This window comes from Nuphar pumila, chromosome 10 (genome assembly GCF_984573655.1).
Source record: "Nuphar pumila chromosome 10, dmNupPumi1.hap1.1, whole genome shotgun sequence".
Lineage (NCBI taxonomy): Eukaryota > Viridiplantae > Streptophyta > Magnoliopsida > Nymphaeales > Nymphaeaceae > Nuphar > Nuphar pumila.
In genome coordinates, this window is record NC_143258.1 from 109,792,697 (window position 1) to 109,815,058 (window position 22,362).

At 38.2% G+C, this 22,362-nt stretch overlaps 1 protein-coding gene across 3 annotated transcripts in view; it reads right to left on the reverse strand.

The window, feature by feature from the left end:
• LOC149827871 (cyclin-T1-3-like) overlaps positions 1–22,362 on the reverse strand; it is a 55,508-nt gene that overhangs the window by 5,040 nt on the left and 28,106 nt on the right. For 2 of the 3 annotated variants that reach the window (XM_090019702.1, XM_090019701.1), the window contains one exon: positions 10,235–10,316. The exons of the other annotated variant lie outside the window; for it this stretch is intronic. Coding sequence is in view for 1 of the 2 variants with exons in the window: in XM_090019701.1 (XP_089875827.1) it covers positions 10,235–10,316 (82 nt within the window). In the remaining variant the exon portion in view is untranslated. The remainder of the gene's footprint in view (positions 1–10,234; positions 10,317–22,362) is intronic. 3 annotated transcript variants of the gene reach the window in all.

The following is a 22,362-nucleotide window of genomic DNA, read 5'->3' on the forward strand; positions in this document are numbered from 1 at the left end:
AATGGATGCTACTGCAACTAGAGCTCTAACTGTGGTTATGCGAGCTACTGGGGCAAATGTTTCTTTATAATCTATTTCATATTCCTGGGAGTATCCTTTTGCAACTAATCTTGTTTTATATCTTTCTAGGGACCCGTCACTCTTTGTTTTGATTTAAAAAACCCATCTGCATCCTATTGTCTTATTTTCCTTAGAAAGAAGTTGAACTGCCCAAGTATGAGCCTTGTGTAATGCATCTAATAAGATGTTCATAGCTTCTACCCATTCTTTTATGTTTTTATCTTCTTTGTAGTTATATGGTTCATGATATGAATGAATTGCAAGAAGGCAAGCCCTATAGTTTGGAGAAAATGATTCATAAGAGACAAATCTATTTGGAGGTCTATGTATTCGTTCAGATCTTCTAACACTAGTTTCTTCAACATTTGTTGATTGATTATACCTTTCAAAAGCACATGGATGTTCCCCATTATCTCGTCTAGAGTACTGTAGATTATGAGTTGGTTCTCTTTCTTCACTTGAGTCATTAATAAACTCAAAATTATCGGTATCATTATTATCAACAATTTCTTTATTTGATTTAGGTAACAAATCAAATAAGACATACTCGGATTCTTCCTTAGGTTTTTTAAAATCAAATCCATTTTCATTTTCAATAAATGTAACATTTCTAGAGACATAAAGTTTATCATTTGTTTGATCATAACATCGATAACCTTTTTTATTTTCGGCATATCCAAGAAAAACATATTTTATAGCTTTAGGAAAGAGTTTGTTATATTTTTTCAAGAAGCACAAAATATTTACATTCAAATACCCTTAGCCTTTTCAAATCGGGAGAGATTTTAAAAAGCTTTTCAATAGGAGATTTGTTTTCCAAAGTTTGAGAAGGCATTCTATTTATTAGATATACCGCGATAAGAACGGCTTCGGCCTAAAAAAAATTTGAATTTCTTTTTAAATGAGTAGGGTCTTATTAGTTTTAATAATGTGACGATGTTTTCTTTCAGAAATGCCATTTTGTTGGGGGTCCTAGCACAAGATCTTTGGTGTAAAATACCATGAGTGATTTGAGTTTAAGAAGGTATATCTAAGTATGTCTACTAAAATCATCTATGAATGTAATATAATATGAATAACTACATTTTGACATAACGAGAGCGGGAACCCCATACATCCGAATGCAATAATTCAAAGATTTCATTAGTAAAGGAAGTTCTAGATCCAAAAGGCATCATTTGCATTTTTTCAAGTATACAATCTTCACGTACAAAATCTTTATCCTTACAAATTTTTTTCTAAAAATAAAAAATGAGATAATTTGGATATACTTGGGTGTAACATGATTATAAAAAGAGTTTTTGGGTAAACATAAGAAATTCATATAATAAAGATCTCTTCTATGGCCTTGCCCAATCAACTTCCCTGACTGGAGATCTTGCACCCAACAAGCCTTAGATGAGAAAAATAGTTTACACCCATAATAAAAAATTTGAGATACCGAAAAAATATTTGAATCTAATTTGGAATAACCCTTACATTTGGAACAAAAAAGTTTTTTGAGATATTGTTGAGGTTTCCTATACTTTTAACTTTTAAAGAAGTACCATCGACGGTTGATACACATGAAAAATATGAATTAGTGCAATCGGATAATAGAGACTCATTATGAGTCATGTAAAAAAAAGCTCCTGAATCCAAAATCCAAGAAGACTTACCTGGAGGAGAAGAAAGAAGAGGAGATGGTGGCGTCGGATATAGAAGGAGTGGCTTTAAGAATTTGTGAGGCGGCCTTTGCTATTTGGGCAATTGTCAAATCATTGAAGTTGCCCGCTTTCTTGGATTCTTGAGGTTCTTCACTTATAGTGACAACTTTCTTGAACTTTAGACAATCCGGTCTTATATGCCCCAATTTCTTACAATGATTGACAAATAATTTTACCTTTGCATCCTCCTCCATTATGTCCTTCTCGATTGAATTTTTTTTCAAAGTGAGGTGGTTTATAAGTCTTTACAAAATTTTCGGGTCTTGATATGGCAAGAACCTCATTATTAGACTTGTGCATTCCAAGTCATGTTTCTTCTTTGCAAATTTGAGCAAGAGCCTCACTTATAGAAGGATTCGACGTCCTATGAATCAAGGAGGACCTAACTTACTCAAATTCCGATCGGAGACCATAAAGAAAAGAAAAAAGGTTTCTCTTTCAATTTGCAATTTCTTCATTTCAATAGGCAAACCTTCCCATTTTGGTTCTAACATAACTAGTTCATCCCAAATAGGAGATAAAATACCATAAAAATCTCTTACACTTTTATCTCCTTGTTTGGTATTATGTACCTTATCTTGAAGATAATATAGCCTAGTCATATCCTTTTGGATAAAGGTACCCTTTAGGAAAATTCATGCATCACATGCCCTTTTAAATTTAATGATGTTGGTGGCGATTTTGAACTCTATGCTATTCATGAACCATGAGAGAATTTGAGCATTGCTAGCTTCGCAAGCCTAACTTATTTCGATATTCTTGCAAAACTTTTTCTTCTTCTTCTGATAGAACTCTTGATCTCTTCTTGTCCATTTAAGTTGAGGTTCATTAGTGGTTCCACTAACAAAACCCCAAAGTTTTTTACTTTTGATGTGATTCTCCATAACGGTCGCCCACATCAAATAGTTATTTTCGTTGAGCTTGTAGGAGAAGACGGAGCCGAAATCTCTTTCTCCCGTAATGAAGACTTGTGTAGAAGGAGTGGATGATAACTAAAGGTAGAAGAGAACTACAAAAAGGGCAATCCGAATATAGCTTTTACTATTCCAAGAGCCGAGCTCTGATACCATGTAATAAAACAATATGTGCACAAATACAAACACAAGGATCACTTATGAACCAAATACAATAAGCCACTTATGGGCAAGAATACCTCACACACCAAGAACTCACAAGAACACTTAAAATAAATATAAACTTGTATTGAAAATGCTTAGAAAAGCATACATTTACATGGAGGTGAGGCCCTATTTATAGAGCCTCATATGGTTTAAGGGAGGCAGTCCAACAACTAGCTGGACTGTCACCCCAACAGTCAAATGACTGTACAATAATAAAAAAACAGAAAAATAAATAAAAGAAAAAGACCATTCAGTCCTTCATAGACTGTACCAAAAATACACATTATGAAATTACCAAAATGCCCCTGATATACGTATATTTTATAAATATATGTATATCAGTTAAGTATAAATATATACACAATACTTTAACAGACTATCATAAACATACAGAAAATCTCCTTGATTTTTTATCCATGATAGCATTTTAAAATTATGTTATTTTTCAGGCACAGCCCTGATCAATAGGATAGATTTATTTTTTAACTGCCTTCGTACCATGGGCTTCAGCCAACAGTGTGACCCAAACTTGTATCAAACTCCAAACTAAAGAGAGAAATAAAAGGAAAATGCTTCAAGTGTCATAGTTAATGCAATTCTTGTAAAATGCATCACAGCCCTTAGACTGCACGTCACACTTGCACCCAACAGTACAAACAAGGACCATCAGTAACAAATGAAATGAAATGGGGATCTTCGAAACACGTGCTTTGATTAACAAGAGCAAGTGTCAAGAATGACACTAAAGCATAACCCTTAAAAAGGGTATAACTGGAAACAAAATAAAAATAAAAATGTATTCTTTATTGATATGAAAAACCAATTGCTTAAGAAGCATTGGGGTTAAATACAAGAGGGGCTGCACCCCTTTATATACACAGCTGAAAGAGGACTCAATAGAGCTGTTGGGCACAGTCCAACAGCTCTATTTAGAGCTGTTGGAATGTGTCAGTCCAACAGCTCTATTAAGAGCTGTTGGACTGTGTCAGTCCAACAGCTCTATTGCTAGTCAAGTCTGGACAGGACTTGACTAGCAACAGTCATTCTAGTTCAAACTGAACTAGATGACATAAAGACAAAAAAATAAAAATAAAGGAAAAAAAAATACAGAAAAGAAAGAAATTAAAAATGTATTTATATATATATAATAATATAATATTATTATATATACATATATGTACAGTTTTACATTTTAACACTCCCCCTCAAACTTACGGTACAATGAGCGAAAGTTTGTCTAAGAGAAAGTGAAATCGGGGAGCAGCGAGAGGCTTTGTAAAGAAGTCTGCTAACTGATATTCTGAAGTGACATATGGCAGATCAATTATCCCGTGTAGATATTCCTCTCTGACGTAGTGACAATCCATTTCGATGTGTTTGGTGCGTTCGTGGAATGTTCTGTTACTGGCAATGTAGATCGCACTTTTGTTGTCACAACACATTTGTGAAGCCTTTGTTGCTTCAACTCCCATGTCAGCAAGCAGTCGTCGGAGCCAAACTACTTCCATGGTCGTGGTTGCCATGGCTCTATATTCAGCTTCGGTGGATGAGAGAGATACCTTCTGCTGCTTTTTACACCTCCACGAGATTAATGATTCCCCTAAAAAGACACAAAAGCCAGTGGTTGAGTGTCTGTTATTGGGATCACCTCCCCAATCAGCATCAGTATATGCAATTAAATCAAGAGAAGAGGAGGAAGATAAGAAAAGTCCTCGTGAAAGAGAGGACTTGATGTATCTGATAATACGCATGACTGCTCCCATATGAACAGAAGTAGGAGCATGTTGAAATTGACTTGCTGTATGAACAGCATGTGCTATATCTGGTCTGGTAATGGATAGATAGGAAAGTGCCCCGACAAGCTGTCTGTAAGGAGTAGGGTCTGCAAGAAGTTCTCCATCATCAATCTTCATTTTAACATTAACAACTTCTGGAGTGTCAACTTTCTTATCATCAGTAATACCAGACCTGAAAACAATATCAAAAGCAAATTTAGTCTAAGATAATAAATATCCTCTAGGAGAATAAGCAACTTCAATGCCTAAAAAATATCTCAACAAGCCCAAATCAGTCATTTCAAAATGAGATTTAAGAAGTGTTTTGATTGTTTTAACTCTCTGTTTATCGCTTCCGGTGATGATCATATCATCCACATAGAGAAGAAGCACAATGATCCCTGCATCAGAATTCTTAATAAACAAAGCAGTGTCAGTTAAACAGAATTGAAAACCAATATCAATCATAACACGACTAAACCTATCATACCAAGCTTTTGGTGCTTGTTTAAGTCCATAAAGAGCTTTTTCTAAGCGAAGGACTTTACCCTTAGGAATACTTAGACCAGGAGGGGGTTCCATATATACTTCTTCAACTAGCTTTCCATTTAAAAAAGCATTTTTGACATCCATTTGAAAAATAAACCATTTTTTGATAGAAGCTAAGGCAATTAAGGTTCGGACAGTAGTCATACGAGCCACCGGAGCAAAGGTTTCTTCATAATCAATCCCATATTCTTGGGCATAACCTTTGGCTACTAAACGGGCTTTATATCTTTCAAGAGTACCATCACTCTTGGTTTTAATTTTATAAACCCATCGACATCCTATAGTTTTCTTCCCTGGAGGAAGATCTTGAATATTCCATGTAGAAGCCTTTTCAAGTGCATCTAATTCAGCTTTCATGGCTTCTATCCATTTGATATCATTTTTTGCTTGAAAATATGTGGATGGTTCTTCATATGAGTGAATTAATGCAATAACTGCCCTATATGTGGGTGAGAAAGACTCGTATGATACAAACTTTTCTGGAGGCCTCGAGATTCGGGATGATTGTCTAGTTGGAATGTTAGAATATTTCTCAAGTGCACATGGAGTATTAGAGTCTTGTCGCCTGGAATATTGAATACTAGTATCTCTATGAACTTCTTCATTTTCAACATTAAGATCAATAATTCTTTGATCATCATCAAAGTTACAATCAAGGTCATATTCATCAGATGTTGATGTTAGATATAGCAAAAAAGAGTACTCAGTGACGTCTTTTAATTTTCTAAAATCAAAGAAGCTCTCCTTTTCAAGAAAGGAAACATTTCTAGACACATATAGTTTATTATTTTTGAAGTCAAAACATCTATAACCTTTCTGGTTTTCAGCATATCCTAAAAAGGCACAGGGAATCGCACGAGGGGAAAGTTTATCATTTTTGTCAGTAAATATGAAACATTTGCACCCAAATATTCTTAATCTAGAGTAGTCTGGAGAAATGTTCATTAGTTTTTCAATGGGAGTGATATTTTGTAACGAAGAAGATGGCATCCTATTAATGAGATAGGTGGCAGTTAAGGCAGCTTCTGCCCAAAAGTCTTTAGGGACTTGATTTGCTATTAATAAAGTTCTAGTGGTTTCTATAATACGGCGATGTTTTCGTTCTGCCAGTCCATTTTGTTGAGGTGTATAAGGACAAGATCTTTGATGTGTGATGCCATGCAATTTAAGATAATTTTGAAAATCTGTGGATAAAAACTCTCCCCCTGAATCTGTGCGAAAAATAGTAATATCATTTTGAAATTTGTTTTTAACCATATTATGAAAAGTTTGAAAGTATGAAAATACTTCAAACTTATGTTTGAGAAAGTACATCCACGTATGTCGGGAGAAATCATCGACAAAAATAACATAGTAAACAAATCCTCCTTTAGAAATTACTGGTGCAGGACCCCAAACATCCGAGTGTATTAATTCAAGTGGTCTTGAAGAGAAAAAGGTTCTGTTCTGAAATGGTAATCTTTTCATTTTGCCGAGAATACAATCTTTACAATCAAATGATTCAGAGTTACAAAATTTTCCTAGATTTGGAAAATGTTGGATTTTGGCTATATGTGGGTGACCAAGTCTCTTATGCCACAGTTCCAACTCTATTTTTTGAATATTATAACAAAAAGCTTTCTTCGGCATTTCCAAAAAATCCATGTAATAGAGTCCTCCTTCTCTATGGCCTTCCCCAATCAGCTTGCCTGACTGGCGATCCTGTACCCAACAACCATGAGAAGAAAAAGAAATATTACACCCATAATCAGAAATTTGAGATACAGATAAAAGATTTAAATTTAATTTGGGAACATGTCTAATTTCTGGAATAAAAAAAATTTTTGTTTTATAAATTTTTTCAAAATTTCCTATTCCTTCTATTTCAAGAGAAGTCCCATCAGCAGTAAAGACCTTTGACACACTTGTTTTATTTTTAACACATTTGGATAGACTTTGATTATTTGGGGTCATATGAAAAGATGCACCAGAGTCAAGAAGCCAAGAAATTTTACCTAAATCAAAAAAAGATGAGGCTGCTGCGCCGGTTGAAGCTTCAGATGAGGAAGAGGCACCTTTGATGAGAGGCTGAAGAATCTCCATTAGTTGGGCCAGGGAAACTGGTGCATCCTGATCTTTAGGCTCCGATCCAGCAATTGCAGCTCTTTTTTCTCTCAGCTCCTTAAGTTTGGGACATTGTGGCCTGTAGTGTCCCGGTTCATGACAGTGATGACAAATAACTTTCTTCTTATCATAGTCACCATTTTGTCGGTTAAAGTGAGGAGGCCTATATGATCAAACATGATTCCCTGGTCTAGACACGGCTAAAACGGAATCATCTTCAATTTTTAAAGAACCTTTCCGGAGACGATTTTCTTCCATTGTTAACTCTTCAATAGTTTCAACAATAGAAGGAATTTTTCCCCGGTGAAGTAGGGCCGATTTAGTGGTTTCAAATTCCGGCCTTAATCCAGTGATAAACTGGTAAAAATGTTCAGCATCGAGTTGTTTCTGACGAAGCTCGATGTCTTCGGCACAATGCCACTTTGGTTCTAAAAGGGAAAGTTCTTCCCAAAGTTCGGACAACCCATTGTAATATTCACGAATAGTTTTGTCTCCTTGTGTCATCATTCGAATTTTTTCTTGGAGGTTGCACACGTGTGCAATATCTTTAAGGGAATACATATTCTTAAGGTATTCCCATGCCTTATCGGCATGATCAAATTTGGCAAGACTTGAGCATTTTTTAATGTCAACGCTATTGATAAGCCATGACATTATCTTTGCATGAGATATTCTCCATTCTTTCCATTTCTTCTCGTATGAGGCAATAGCCTTGATTTTCTCTTCTTCCGATAGAGGGACCTCTTTATCTCCCTCCTTTTTAGTAAGAGATAGCTTAGGTTCCGAATCGGAACCATCCACAATCCCCCATAAGCCTTTTCCCCATATATGGTGCTTCATGATTGAAGCCCATGTTACATAGTTCGTATCGCTTAGTTTCATAGGCATGATGGTGACTTTATCATTGTCATCCATCGATTACAAGGAGAGAAAGAATAGGGATAGAAGAGAAACAAGAAGGAAAATGAGAAAGAAAGAAAAAAAAACAATACAACAAGATGTGAAATCTTCTCCAATGAAGTGATAAAACACTTCTCTTCAATTGGCGAACACTTTTGCAAACGGACACGGAAACCGAGGCAGCTTTTCCTCAAGATTTAGTACTTCCGCGGCTCTGATACCATGAAATGAAATGGGGATCTTCGAAACACGTGCTTTGATTAACAAGAGCAAGTGTCAAGAATGACACTAAAGCATAACCCTTAAAAAGGGTATAACTGGAAACAAAATAAAAATAAAAATGTATTCTTTATTGATATGAAAAACCAATTGCTTAAGAAGCATTGGGGTTAAATACAAGAGGGGCTGCACCCCTTTATATACACAGCTGAAAGAGGACTCAATAGAGCTGTTGGGCACAGTCCAACAGCTCTATTTAGAGCTGTTGGAATGTGTCAGTCCAACAGCTCTATTGCTAGTCAAGTCTGGACAGGACTTGACTAGCAACAGTCATTCTAGTTCAAACTGAACTAGATGACATAAAGACAAAAAAATAAAAATAAAGGAAAAAAAAATATAGAAAAGAAAGAAATTAAAAATGTATTTATATATATATAATAATATAATATTATTATATATACATATATGTACAGTTTTACATTTTAACAACAAATACTAAAAAAAACTCACTGAATTAGGTAGATAATAATGGTAAATCTGGAAAGTCCTATTAAAGGTGAACCTGAAGAAAGCATTCAAACAAACAGATGAACAATCTCAATCTCAGTCAAGGTGACCCACTCGCACCCTCTGTTTTAGGCTCTGTTTAGGATAGGAATTGAAGTGAGTTGGAGGTAGGAAAGAAGGAAGGCCTCCAATTCCTTGAATTGGCAAATACCATATCCTAGAGAGAGTATCTGACAACTCTAATTCTGGATGCACATACAAAGTAGAAAAACCCTAAACTACCTCCGCAATCCCAAATTCCCCATGAACACCTTTTTTCCAAACCACCACCATTGAAAGAATTTGGCCCAACTTCATCCCAAATCCACCACTCCTATAGCAACTACCAGCACCCAAACAGAACCTTAATGACTGGTCAAGCCCTTAGCCTCCTTATGAGCAAAGCATCTGTGCTTAATACTTTATCATGCATCTTTCTTAAAGTTTACCAAGAAAATGGCCAGGCTTGACAGAAGGATCACACTACCAGGGAAAGAATTAATTTTTAAAAAATAATACTTTGATTATTTTAATTTCAAATCATTTTACAAACATCTCTTTGATACTTAAAAGCATAATTTCATTATTTATCATTTACCAGAATCTGACCTCATTTATATGACCTGATCCTAAGCTTTATTATATTTTTTATTTGCATCTAAGAAAGAGGTTCTAGATTTTGAGGCCAGAATGAACGTAATCCATTTTCACTTGCATCATCCACCCTACTTCACTTTAATGTTATAAACCAAAAAAATGTTTCGATGAATATTTTTTTTGCTTTTATATATGGAATCATGGATCTTTAATATATCTTCAAATGGATCCAAGCAGTTTTTAGAACACCAAAACCAGGTAGTATGTCAGTTTGGACCCAGAGAATAAGTGAGTTGAATTAAGTTTTGATTAGGTTTCCTTGATCCAATTTCAAAGTTAGCTGAAATCAAATCCAAACCCAAAACAATATAAATGAGATTAGGTTCAGGTTAATAACTTCCATCACACGTTAGAATGCAAAAACATTTTTGTGCATCATCGCCCTTCATTGCTCCTTTATTAGTATACATAATACATTCATCAGCAGAACTTCCCTTAACCTCAAAATGAAAGGGAAAGGGGAAGCAGCACATTGGTGGAAAGTCATACAGACAAGTCCTCCAATCATCTATGCAAAGAAACACATCATTTACAAAAATATAACTTTAATTTGACAAACCTACCCAAAAAATAAAAGAGAAAGGTAACTAACTCTCACCCTCCGATCATTTTTTGCATGAGACTGACGAAGGAAAAAACGGTGGCAAAATATTATTGCTGTTGCTATTGTTACCTGAGGTCTGCACCAAAAGAGAACCAAAAACAGGAAAATGCATTAGCTATAGGGGAAACAAAAAATCAATAGAAAGAATGATGACACTACCAACTACACTTATCACCTTCTTTTCAAAATTTCCTACTATTTATTCTTTTCCAAAAAAATACCCTATTATTGTCACCTCATTCAAGTGAGAAAAAAATCTGCCAATGAAAAGGCTGGACATCTTCCAACAAAATGAAACAAATGGCATGTCTGATGCCCCAGGCGCGGGCCATTTGGATGCTCCTGTCCCAATTTCTGGGACAAAAACAGCTCCATGCAGGGGGCATTTTGTCCCAAGGGTATGGCATCGCAAATGCACGACAACTCGCACACGGGAACCATGGTGTCACCAGGCGGGTTTTGTCCATCATTTCAAACACCCCCAAAGAGAACAAAATCACACGCAAGATACGGTGGTAGAACAATGAGCTAGACAAGTTCAACACAAACCCAAAAAGAATGGCATAATCAAGAATAAGATCAGCAACATGAAGAAACATAAAACCACAAGTATATCTGTAATAACTCCGAAAAATAACCTATTATAGACCCGGATCCACTTTGGAGTAGATCCGGTACTGTGGGTTATCAGGTTCGGACCCGGACCCGGACCCGTTCCCCTTCCCCTTTTAATGAAAATTTGGGTCTTGGATCCCTTCACTGGATCCAAATGGAATAGGCAATAAGGTACGAATAGTATGAGTTGGGTTGAGTTAGGATGCAGTGGGTGAACGTTCTTTAGAACCACCAATCGTAATACAACATTATACTCAGCAGGTCAAAATGATTCGAGATAGATTAACATCCGCTCAGAATCGTCAAAAGAGTTATGCTGATCAGAGGCATCGAGAACTTTTGGTGTGGGAGATTGGGTTTTTGTGAAAATATCGCCCACAAAAGTGTGTTTCGATTTGGTAAGAAGGGGAGATTAAGTCCGAGATATGTGGGACCCTTCGAGATTCTGGAACGGATTGGAGAAACAGCATATCGAGTCGCTTTACCTCCCCAGTATGTGCAAATACATAATGTGTTTCATGTTTCAATGTTGCGAAAATATCTACATGATCCGTCTCATGTCATTCAGCATGAGGATGTGAATATAAAGGAAGACCTGACAATGGACGAAAAGCCTGTGGAAATACTGGAAAGAAGCGAGCGAGCCTTACGATCTAAAGTCATTCCTTTCGTTAAGGTGAGGTGGCAACATCATGGTATAGAGGAAAGCACGTGGGAGCCTGAAGCTAGTATGAGGGAGAAGTATCCCAATCTGTTCGACTAAAGTTTCATTTTTTTTTCAGGTAAATTTCGGGGACGAAATTTTTTTTAGGGGGTTAAGGATGTAATAACTCCGAAAAATAGAGAGATTTGGGTCTTGGATCCCTTCACTGGATCCAAATGGAATAGGCAATAAGGTACGAATAGTATGAGTTGGGTCGAATTCATTATGGACCCAAATGGATCCACTTAAGAATTTATCGGTTTGAATGGGTGCATAACCTATTATAGACCCGAATCCACTTTGGAGTAGATCCGGTACTGTGGGTTATCGGGTTCGGACCCGAACCCGTTCTCCTTTTAATGAAAATTTGAGCATAAGAATCGTACATGGGGCGCGATTCTTGCCTAAGGGTGCATATAACAGAGATCGGGGGAGGGGAGGGGTTACAGTCTGGTAACTGATTCTCCCAGAGCATCGGAGACGAGGGGAGGGTCGACGCTATAAAGGAGGTAGGTGGAGAGGGTTGAGCTCTCATGCACCTCTCCTTCCGTATTTTTTCCCACCTCTCGCCTCTCATTCCTCGTTCCTTTACAGCATCAGAGTGCAGCAAGAAACGCGATCTTGGAGGTACCTGAGCTCGGTCGTCAGCCTTGTTCTTCTTCATCCATCGCAGGAAAAGAAAGGTAGGATTTTTATCCCTGATTGTGTTGGGTATGGATTGATTCGAGTTGGGGTTGGGTCGGTCCAGGGAAACCCCGATTTAGTGGGCACGTATGAGCTTGCCAAGCTGTTCTTGGTTGTTGGAAATTCCAACGCTGTGGCTTGGGGTTTCCGATAAGGGTAAAGATAGTAGTTGGAGGGGAAATATGGTTTCTTGCCTAGCCCTAAAAAAAAATCCACAAATCAAATCAATTTGGGGGTCTTCTTGATTTACCCTAACACGGCAATACCTAATCCCCTAATCAAATTGGATTAAGGGTGCCGATTCTTGTTTACCTTTCTTGGTGCGATCAAGGACTGTAACAGCTCCACCATGCTCTGAATCACCTTGCTCCCAAGGTTCAAAATTTGGGAACATCCTTTCAAGTCGAACTCCCATTCCCATGTAGTTGAACCCTTTCTGCCATGGTCTCACTTGACTAGATGTTTTCGCAGCATCCGATCGTATTTCCGAAATCAAGATGGTAGTGGGATGGGGCACATGGTCTTTATCATAGAGCACATCCACAATTGTTGGAAGGTCACCATGGAATGGTTTGAGGCGAGATATATGAAAGACAGGGCAGATCTTCACCTCTTTGGGGAGTGCCAGACGGTAGGTCAGTTTCCCTACCCGTTTTTCAACCCGATATGGCACGTAGTACTTAAACAGGAGCTTGTGATAATCTAGGCCCAAGAGAGTCTTCTGACCTCTAGACATGCGTTTTAGCCACACCTAGTCTCCTACCTCGAATGCCCAATTAAATTGACCCTTGTCGTAAATTTGTTTCATGCATTGTTGGGCCTTCGCAATGTGATTAGCACATCTCGTATCTTTAGAGCACAATCTACCTCTAGAGAGGTAGCACTCACGTGCTCATACGCGTCTACTGACAAGGGAGGGAACCCATATAATGTCTTAAACATAGTCATCTCTACGGGGGAGTGATAACTTGTATTATAAGCATACTCCGCTCATAACAAAAAGTGGTGCCACTTGTTTGGGCAGTCTCCTATGAAGCAGCAGAGATAAGTCTCTACCGCCATGTTTTACTTAACTTGAAGTATGTGGTATAAAATTGACACAAGAAAATCAAGTCTCGATCACTCACAATGCTCCTTGACATCCCATGGAGTTTCACCACGTGGCTCACGAATTGCTTTGCTACCAATTCGGCGAAATATTCTCGTGGCAATCCCATAAAGTGAGTGCACTTAGAAAACCTATCCACCATGGTCATGATGACCTTTTTCCGCTTACATGAGGGCAAGGCTTCCATGAAGTCCATGGAGATATCTGGTGACACTTGAGGATCAGCAAAGGCGGTAACAACCTGGAAGGATTCATAGCCTTGTCTTTATTGGCTTTGGCGCACATATTCACGGACACAACCCTTCATGCTTGACCAATAGAAGAGGGATTTTATCCTCATGTATGTCTTGGACACTCTCCCATGTCCGCCAGTGTCATGCACCTCGTGCAAAAGATCCCAAATCACATCGCTCTCTGGCGGCAAGTAGATTTGTACTTTGTATAACCAGACCCCACCTCTAACTATGTGGTTAGGGTGACTTTTTGGGTTCTTACCCAACTCACACACCGCTTCTTGAATTCCATTATGACCCGTTTGAGCATTACAGGCCTAATTCCATAATTGCACTCAATATTGGTAAGTGTGCAAAATCGATGCATCTTCAAATCACCGAGAAAGCATCTTGGTCGCTTTGTTCTCCATGTCTCTCTTGTAATGGATCTCGAAGTCATATCCCATGAGCTTTGCAACCCATCTTTGTTGAATGACTATGGTAATACGTTGCCCAACAAATATTTGAGGCTTTGGTCATCAGTCAAAACAATGAACTTGCGCCCAATGAGGGTGGTAGGGGCACCACTTCTCCACTGCAAGAACCGCTGCAAGCATTTTCTTGTCGTACATAGACAAGGCACGACTACGATTGGGCAAGGCCTTGCTCATAAACGCACACAATGGGGTATTCATCTTGAGAGAGGACAACACCTATCCCACTGTCACATGCATCCGCCTCCACCACGAAAACCTTAGAAAAATAAGGCAAGGCAAGTATGAGAGCTTGGCATATAGCTTCCTTCAACCTTTCGAATGCATCGGTAACTGTCAATCTACACAAAACTATCTTTCTTCAAGAGGGAGGTAAGGGGTTAGGCAATGAGACCACAGTCTCTCACAAATCTATGGTAATACCCGATCAACCCCAAGAATCCCCTAAGTGCCCTCACAACTTATGGCTTGGGCCACACTCACACAGCATTAATTTTTGTCTGGATCGGGTCGGACTCCTTGGCCGGTGACAATATGGCCAAGACAGCTTATTTGTTCTTGTCCAAAGAGGCACTTGGACATCTTAGCATACAAGTGGTGCTCCCATAAGATGTTCAAAACACGCACATGCTGCATATGTGCATCCCAAAAATGACTATACGCCAATATGTCGTCAAAGAAAACAAACACAAATTTGAAAATGTCATTCATGATAGCTTAGAAGGTTGCGGGTGCATTGGTCAACCCAAATAGGCATGACCAAGAACTCATAGAGACCCTTATGAGCCCTAAAAGTCATCTTATCCACATCGTCATGGGCCATGTGCACTTTGTGATACCTCGAACAAAGATCTTAATTTGTAAAATAGGTGGAACCATGCAACTCATCAAGTTCCTTGATGATTGGGGTCAAGAACTTGTCCTTCACTGTGATGTCATTCAAGGCTCGATAATCGACAGAAAATCTCCAAGTGACATCCTTCTTCACCAAAAGCATCGGTGAGGAGAAAGGACTCAAACTAGGGCGAATGATCCCTTTGCCCAACATTTCTCCCACGAGTTTTTCAATCTTATCTTTTTGGGAGTGGGTGTACCGATAGGGCCACACGTTCACGGGTCTCGTGCCCTCCTTTAAAGGTATTTGATAGTCTTGGGACCGTCAAGGTGGCAACCCATGTGGCTCAACAAATACGTCGAAAAATTCAGCCAACAAATTTGTCAAATGAGGGAACGACCAAGGGGACTGGGGCATTTTTCGGCTACATCGCTTGAGAAATGAGCAAGTAGGCATATTGGGTGTCCCATAACAATTTTAATTCCCCATTTGTTGCACTTCCTCTATTGATAGAGGTCTGATAGCAATGAGTTTAATCTCCTCTCTGTCCTTTTGGAAAGACATTTTCATATTGGAGAAGTCTCAGGCTACTTTCCCCAAAGTTCGTAGCCAATGCATTCCAAGGACCACATTCACACCATGGATAAGTAGGACGTATAGCTCCTTGCAGTTGCAAACAAATATCGAGACAGACTTCTAAACACTTGAGATTAGTCATGTTTGCACCCAATTTCTTGAACTATGCTCCCACGAATAAAGTTGTGACTGCTACCGGTGTCGATAAGAACGTTAATTTCCCGAGTGCTTAGGCGGCCATGGATCCGCATGGAATTGGGCATAGAGACGCCTGAGAGTGTGTGGTAGGAGATAACATGGCAAGGCTCCTCCTCGCTTTCTTTCTCGTCTGGTAGGATGGTTGTTTGATGGCTCTTTTTTGAAATCTGATTCTACCACTTGAAAGATGTGATAGCGCTTGCACGTGTGGCCCTTAAACTACTTATCGTTGTAGATGAAGCACAAGCCATTTTTTATATACTCATCACATTGTGCACATGAGATGGACTCCACCTTAGGGGTTGATGTCACCCCCTTTGACAAATAGGGCTTGGTTTGGCCATCCGAAAATCGGTCATGAGCATCAGAAGGCCAGTTCGGCCTCTGCATCGCTTGGAACCTCCTTTACTTGTCATCATGAAGCTTGGCCAACTTGTACGCCTCTTCGAGACTCCTCATGGTTGCAGCTAAGACCTCAATACAAAGGTCCTCACGCAACCCGTCGACATATGAACCGAGCAAGGTCTCCTCGTCGACTAGGGGCACAAGCATACATAGATTCTCGAACTCCGCTTGGTACTTGTCCAAGCTACCCCTTTGCATGAGATTTTTAAGCTCCACATGGTGATTGACTAGCGTTGTGGACCTGAATCTTTATAATTCAATCAACAAAACCAGCCCAATAGGGCTTCCCGTGTACGATGTCAAACCACTTGTACCATCGAAGGTCGCCACCCTCAAGACGGGTGATCGCTTCAACAACTCGTGCCTCTTGTGGCACATTACGGCAGGTGAATAAATGCTTGAGTTTGAACACTCACTCACGCATGTTCTCACCAAAAAAACTAGGAATATCAAAACAAGGTTTCTTACACATACCCTTGCATGCTCGAGCAGCAGCTCCCCAAGAATCAAGTCGTTTGGATCCTCCACCGATGAAAGCGAAGCCTCAGTTGGTTGGTTGCCTCGGTGTGTTGAGCGAGATGGCCACAATGCGATCTGTAAGGTCTGTTATAGCCCTTTCAATGAGCTCCAAGTGGTTGCCTTGTCCCACACTCGCTTGTCGTTGCCGAAAAAATTCAGCTTGCGTTTATTCAGCAATCACCCAAGCTTGGTCGGCAAGCTCGCGAGTCTCTTCGGTTTTGTCGACATGGCAGGGTTGAGGCTGCTCCATCTTATTATGTTCGCCATGATACCAACCTATTACACCTTCCGAAATTTCCGATATAGCCAGATCGAAATAGGGAAATGAGGGAAAACAGGGTCAAACGACTAGCCAACTAGGTGTGGTTTGTGCTCAGTAAACGATTCGGCTAAGGTTTTAGGTCTAGAACATATAGGACTTGGTCCAAGGGTTCTAAAGTGACTTAGGAACATGTGTAAAGGTATGATAAATGCTCTAGGGGTCAAGGATATCAAGCTGGGTTAGCAGGATACGATTTTGGGTTTTCGGCTCTAGAAAATAGGTATGGACTTATCTAAGGTTGGGATTAATACCTAGGGTGTATTTGCAGGTCTATAGCAGGTCAGAGAAATGCCTCACACATTATGGGGAACAAACACGTGATCCTCAATGAGATAACTTCGATCGGATTATCGAGAATGCAAAATCGCATTTTTCGGGAGAAAGAGCTCGGGCTCTTCGAGGAAGATGACAACCTGCCCAAGGAGGCCCTGGCCTTCAAGTGAACCAGAGGGAGAAGTGAGAGAGGAGGGAAAGAAGAGAGAAGAGAAAGACGTCTAGAGAGAGAAAGATAGAGAGAAGGGGATGGCTAGAGAGAGACCAAGTGAGTTCCAAAATTCAATTCCTTATTGAGGGTGGTTTTTCAAGCCTCTAATTTATAGCATGTAGGGCCGGAGTAGAGCCCAATTTCAATTAACGAAATGAAGCTAACCCATAAACCCAAAACACCTTCTAGTTGCCCAAAAATTGATCCAACTTGGCAACCAAAGCTAAACTAAAAGAGGGGACTAGAGTTTCATCCTGAATGGAATCTTCGCAAGCCTAGTGTCCTAAAAAATTAAAAAAAGCATAAATGGACTCTATAAAACCTCTCTTTCTTGAAAGGAGGGAGAAGCCTCTAGAGAGGTGGGGATGTCTCATCATCTTCCTCCAAATTGGCACCCCCTTTTAGGGTCCAGCGGGATGGTCTTCTTCATTCTGCCAAGGACATGTGGCATCTGGCTTTCCTTTAGAGAAAGGAGTCATATCAGCAGCCATGTCACCACCTTGGGCCCTACTTGGACTTGGGAATCCCTCTTTCCATGCTGAGGTGGCGCCTGGATCTTGAAGTAACGGATTTGGCGAGTTCTCTGAATCTAGGACTGTAACACTTCATAGAGAAAAGATACCCTCCATTGTTGATACTATTCAAGAATTAAGCATGGAGGAAAATAGGTTGAAAAAGCATACCTCCAAGAATGAAGATGAATTTGTCTTGGCCTTGTCTAAGTCGAGATCCTTCACTTTGGGAGACAAGACAATGGATATGACAACAAAAGGAAGATCATTTGCCACTATTGCCATGAAACGGGACACATCAAACAGTAGTATCCTAAGTTAAAAAAATAAAACAAAAGAAGGTGGCTTCAATTGGTCTACCTCAAAAGACTAGAGACATGAACAACTCTCAAGATGCATTCGTCGAAAGCATCTCTCTATCCCTATTGGTGGAGGCTCTTCAATCGCTTTTTCGAAGAGCATTTTCCTCAACCATAGCAGCAGTTTCGTCCTATTCCGATCTCGGCAAATCTCCTTAGCTTCTTGATTTTGATGCATTATTTCATATGACTCAAAATATTGATGTCTTGATTGAATGTCGTATTAACTAAAGTGTGTAATGTTTTCACCACCGATGGTACATCTCTTCAAATCAAAGGAATAAGGAATTTTGAAAAAAAAATTGCAATTTCAAAAGTTAAATATATTCCTAAGACAAATGTAAATGTCTTATCTATCTCTCAAATTTTTGACCATTGATGTAATATCTCCTCCTCATCAAATGGTTGATAGGTGCACGATCGACATAGAGAATGAGGCCTTTACTACGTGGACTTTTTGAAAATGCTTAGAGAAATGTTTTGTTGTAATGTTCAAAAATTAAATCTAGATTTGTGGCACAAAAGACTAGGACATCCAAATGTAGCTAAAACTCTATATATTCCAAGTTTGAAAAAAAATTGTAATATTGACAATATTCATTGTAATGAATATATTCTTGGCGAAATGAAGAGAGTACCTTTCACTAAAAGAACTTTTGTTGCCACTAAAGTGCTTGAGTTAAGTCATTCGGATGTTTGGGGACCGACACCAATCACATCTAAAGGTGGATAAGAATATTATGTGATATTTGTAGATGATTTTTCGAGGTATACTTGGATTTATATACTTAGACATAAATAAGAAGTCTTTATGCATTTCAAATTTTTCATAACTTGGTTAAAAATAGGTTTAATGATAACATTTTTATTTTTTGCACTGATTCAGGGGAAGAGTTTTTGTTTAAAGAGTTTAAAGATTATCTTAATTTACATGGTATTATACATCAAAGACTTTGCCCACACACACTACAACAAAATAGTTTAGCGGGAAGAAAAGAGACATATAGTCGAAACTACAAGGACTCTTCTCATTATAAGTCATGTACCTGAAGTTTATTTTGGCCGAAGACGCTTTGACTGTTGTGTATCTTATATCTCCCCTATTGAAAAACTTTTCAAAAGTACTCCTGAATATTTAAGATTAAGAGTTTTTGGATGCAAATGTTTTGTTTAACCAATAAAAATGACAAGTTTTCTCCTAGGGCTATTCTTTGTGTTTTCATAGGATATGCAGACAATAAAAAGGTTATAGATGTTTTGATCCAAAAAATGGAAAGTTGTATGTTTCAAGAAACTCTTTTTTTTTAAATGAAAACTTTTTTTATTGTGAGAAGTCTAAGGAAGCAACTGAGTATCCATTTTTACTTGATTTTGTTTCAGAGCATGATATTGATGATTGCAATTGTGAGTTTAGTCGTGATAATATCCAAGAGTCAAGAACTGAAATGCTATGTGAAGAGCAACCTGTTAGTGATAACACCTATATGTAATACACTAGATGCAAGGATAAAAAAACTCCATGTGCACTTGAAAAGTATTCAAAGATTGGAAGTGAAAATGATATGCAATCTAGGCGATCGTCTAGACTATCAAATCCCCCAGAAAAGTTTCTCACGAGTCTTTTCATCCAAATACAAAGCACGCCTTGCACTTATTCACTTTTATAGAACCCATGACCTATGACCAAACTAAGGAACATTTTGAATAGGTTGAAGCTATAAAAATAGAACTAGAAGCCTTAGAAAAGGTCAAAACTTAAACAATTCAAAATCTTTCCCAAAGAAAGAAACATATAGGATGTAGGTGGGTGTATAAAGTAAAAACCAAGAATGACGAGACTCTTGAAAAAAATAAAGCTAAATGAGTAGACAAAGAATACTCGTAATATTATGGAGTAAATTATGAAAAAACCTTTGCTCCTATTGCCAGGATGACCATTGTTAAGACCTTAATGGTTAATGGTTATTGCTTCCATTAGGAACTGGCCCATATATCAAATGGACGTTAAGAACGTTTTACTTAATGGGAAACTTTTTGAATAAGTATGAATAGAGGCACTTCGAGGTATGAGCATTCCTTAAGGGAAGGCGCTTCACTTGCATAAGGCCTTTTATGGCTTGAAGCAAGCACCAAAAGCATAGTATGGTATATTTAGTAAGGTTATGATTAATATTAGTTTTAGATCTTGCTTGACTGACATAGCTTTGTTTGTTAAGGAACTCTTCTATCAGTGGACGACATGATCATCACAAAAGGAGACAAACAGGGAGTCGAAATATCAAAAAACTTCTTAAAAACAATTTTAAAATGATTGATTTAGGTTTTTTAAGATATTTTTTAAGAACTGAAGTTGTTTATTCACCTAGAGGGTATTTGTTATCTTAGTCTAAATTTGCTTTTGATATTGTTATTAGGTATGACAGTACCGATGATAAGAGAGATGATGCACCTTAGGTCACAAAAGTCAAGATGAAAATTGATTATGAAGAACCTCTTGATAATCCAACGTCTTATCGACAATTGATTGGAGCACTCTCTTACCTATCAATCACTGCACCAAACATCCCTCATGCTGTTTACACAGCTAGCCAGGTTTTTCTATCTTCTTCATCTACTTTAGATTTAATCACTTATACTGATGCTGAATGGGGAGGTGATCCCAATAATAGGCACTCAACCACGGGTTTTTTTGTGTTTATAGATGAATCTTTGATCTCATGGAGATGCAAGAAGCAACATACAATCTTGCTTTTATCGACATAAGCAAAGTACGAGGTTATGATTATGACTATGATGGAGGTGGTCTCGCTAAGAAGATTGCTGGCAGACCTGAGAATTCAAATATCAAGAGCTCAACAAGAGTGCGATCTACATTGTTAGCAACCATATGTTTTACGAAAGAACAAAACATATTGAGATGGATTATTACTATGTACGAGAGGAGTATCTTCAAGAAAACATTGATTTGCCCTATGTCACACCAAAGTATCAATTGGCAGACTTCTTCACCAAACCTCTCTCAGCTCCTAAGTTTCACTTCCTTGGCAAACTTTCGGTCATTATACTATAAGTTTAAGGGGGAGTGTTAAAATATGTACATCATTATATATATATATATATATATATATATATATATATATATATATGTGTGTGTGTGTGTGTGTGTGTGTGTGTGTATGTATATACATGTATATATATTATTATTTTTTATTTATTTTTATTATAATACATTATTGTATTTTGTTTTGTCAACATTTGTTGACTTTGAATATCTACTAGAATTGGTCTAATGGCTACTCATTCTAGCCGATAGAGCTAGTCTAACGGCTAGTCAAACTAATCGTTAGAGAAAGTCTCTCACTCCTCTCATTACTCCCTCTTCTCCCTCTCATTTGTATGTAAATAGGGGATCTCCCCCCATTGAATGTATGCTTCTTGTATACTTTTGAAGTGAATAAAATAATATTTTTTATACTTTGAAAGCTTCTTTAGTATGTGCCCTTAGTGGCCTCTGTGAGTGTGGCCTTAGTGGCTCCTTATGTGTGTTTATTTGGACTTATTGGTGGACATTTACTCTCACTTGGTGATTATGCTCTCTTTACCATAACAAGGGAGTAGATGATATTAAGATAATTCTTAAAAAGAATTTTGAAATGATTGACTTGGGCTATTTACATTATTTTTTGGATATTGAGATAGCATATTCTCCATGTGGTTATCTATGTCTCAAACCAAGTTTGTCAAAGATATTATTGTAAGGTTTGGATTTACGAATATCAAAATTGTGGAAATTCCAAAAATGATAAATGTCAATATGAAGAGTGGTGATAGAGAACTACTGGAAAATCCCACACCTTTCCACGTTGGTTGGAGCTCTCACATATCTATCGATTACTAGGCCAGACATTGCTCATGTTTGAACATGCACCTACTTCTATTCATATGGGTGCAATGTTGCGGTAGTGAGATACGTCAAAATTTCTCTCAACAAAGGGCTCATCTTATCCTCTACATCAACTTTGAATTTAATAGCATATATTGATTCTAATTGGGAAGCAGACCCAAACAATCGTTCGTCAATCACTGTTTTTCGTGT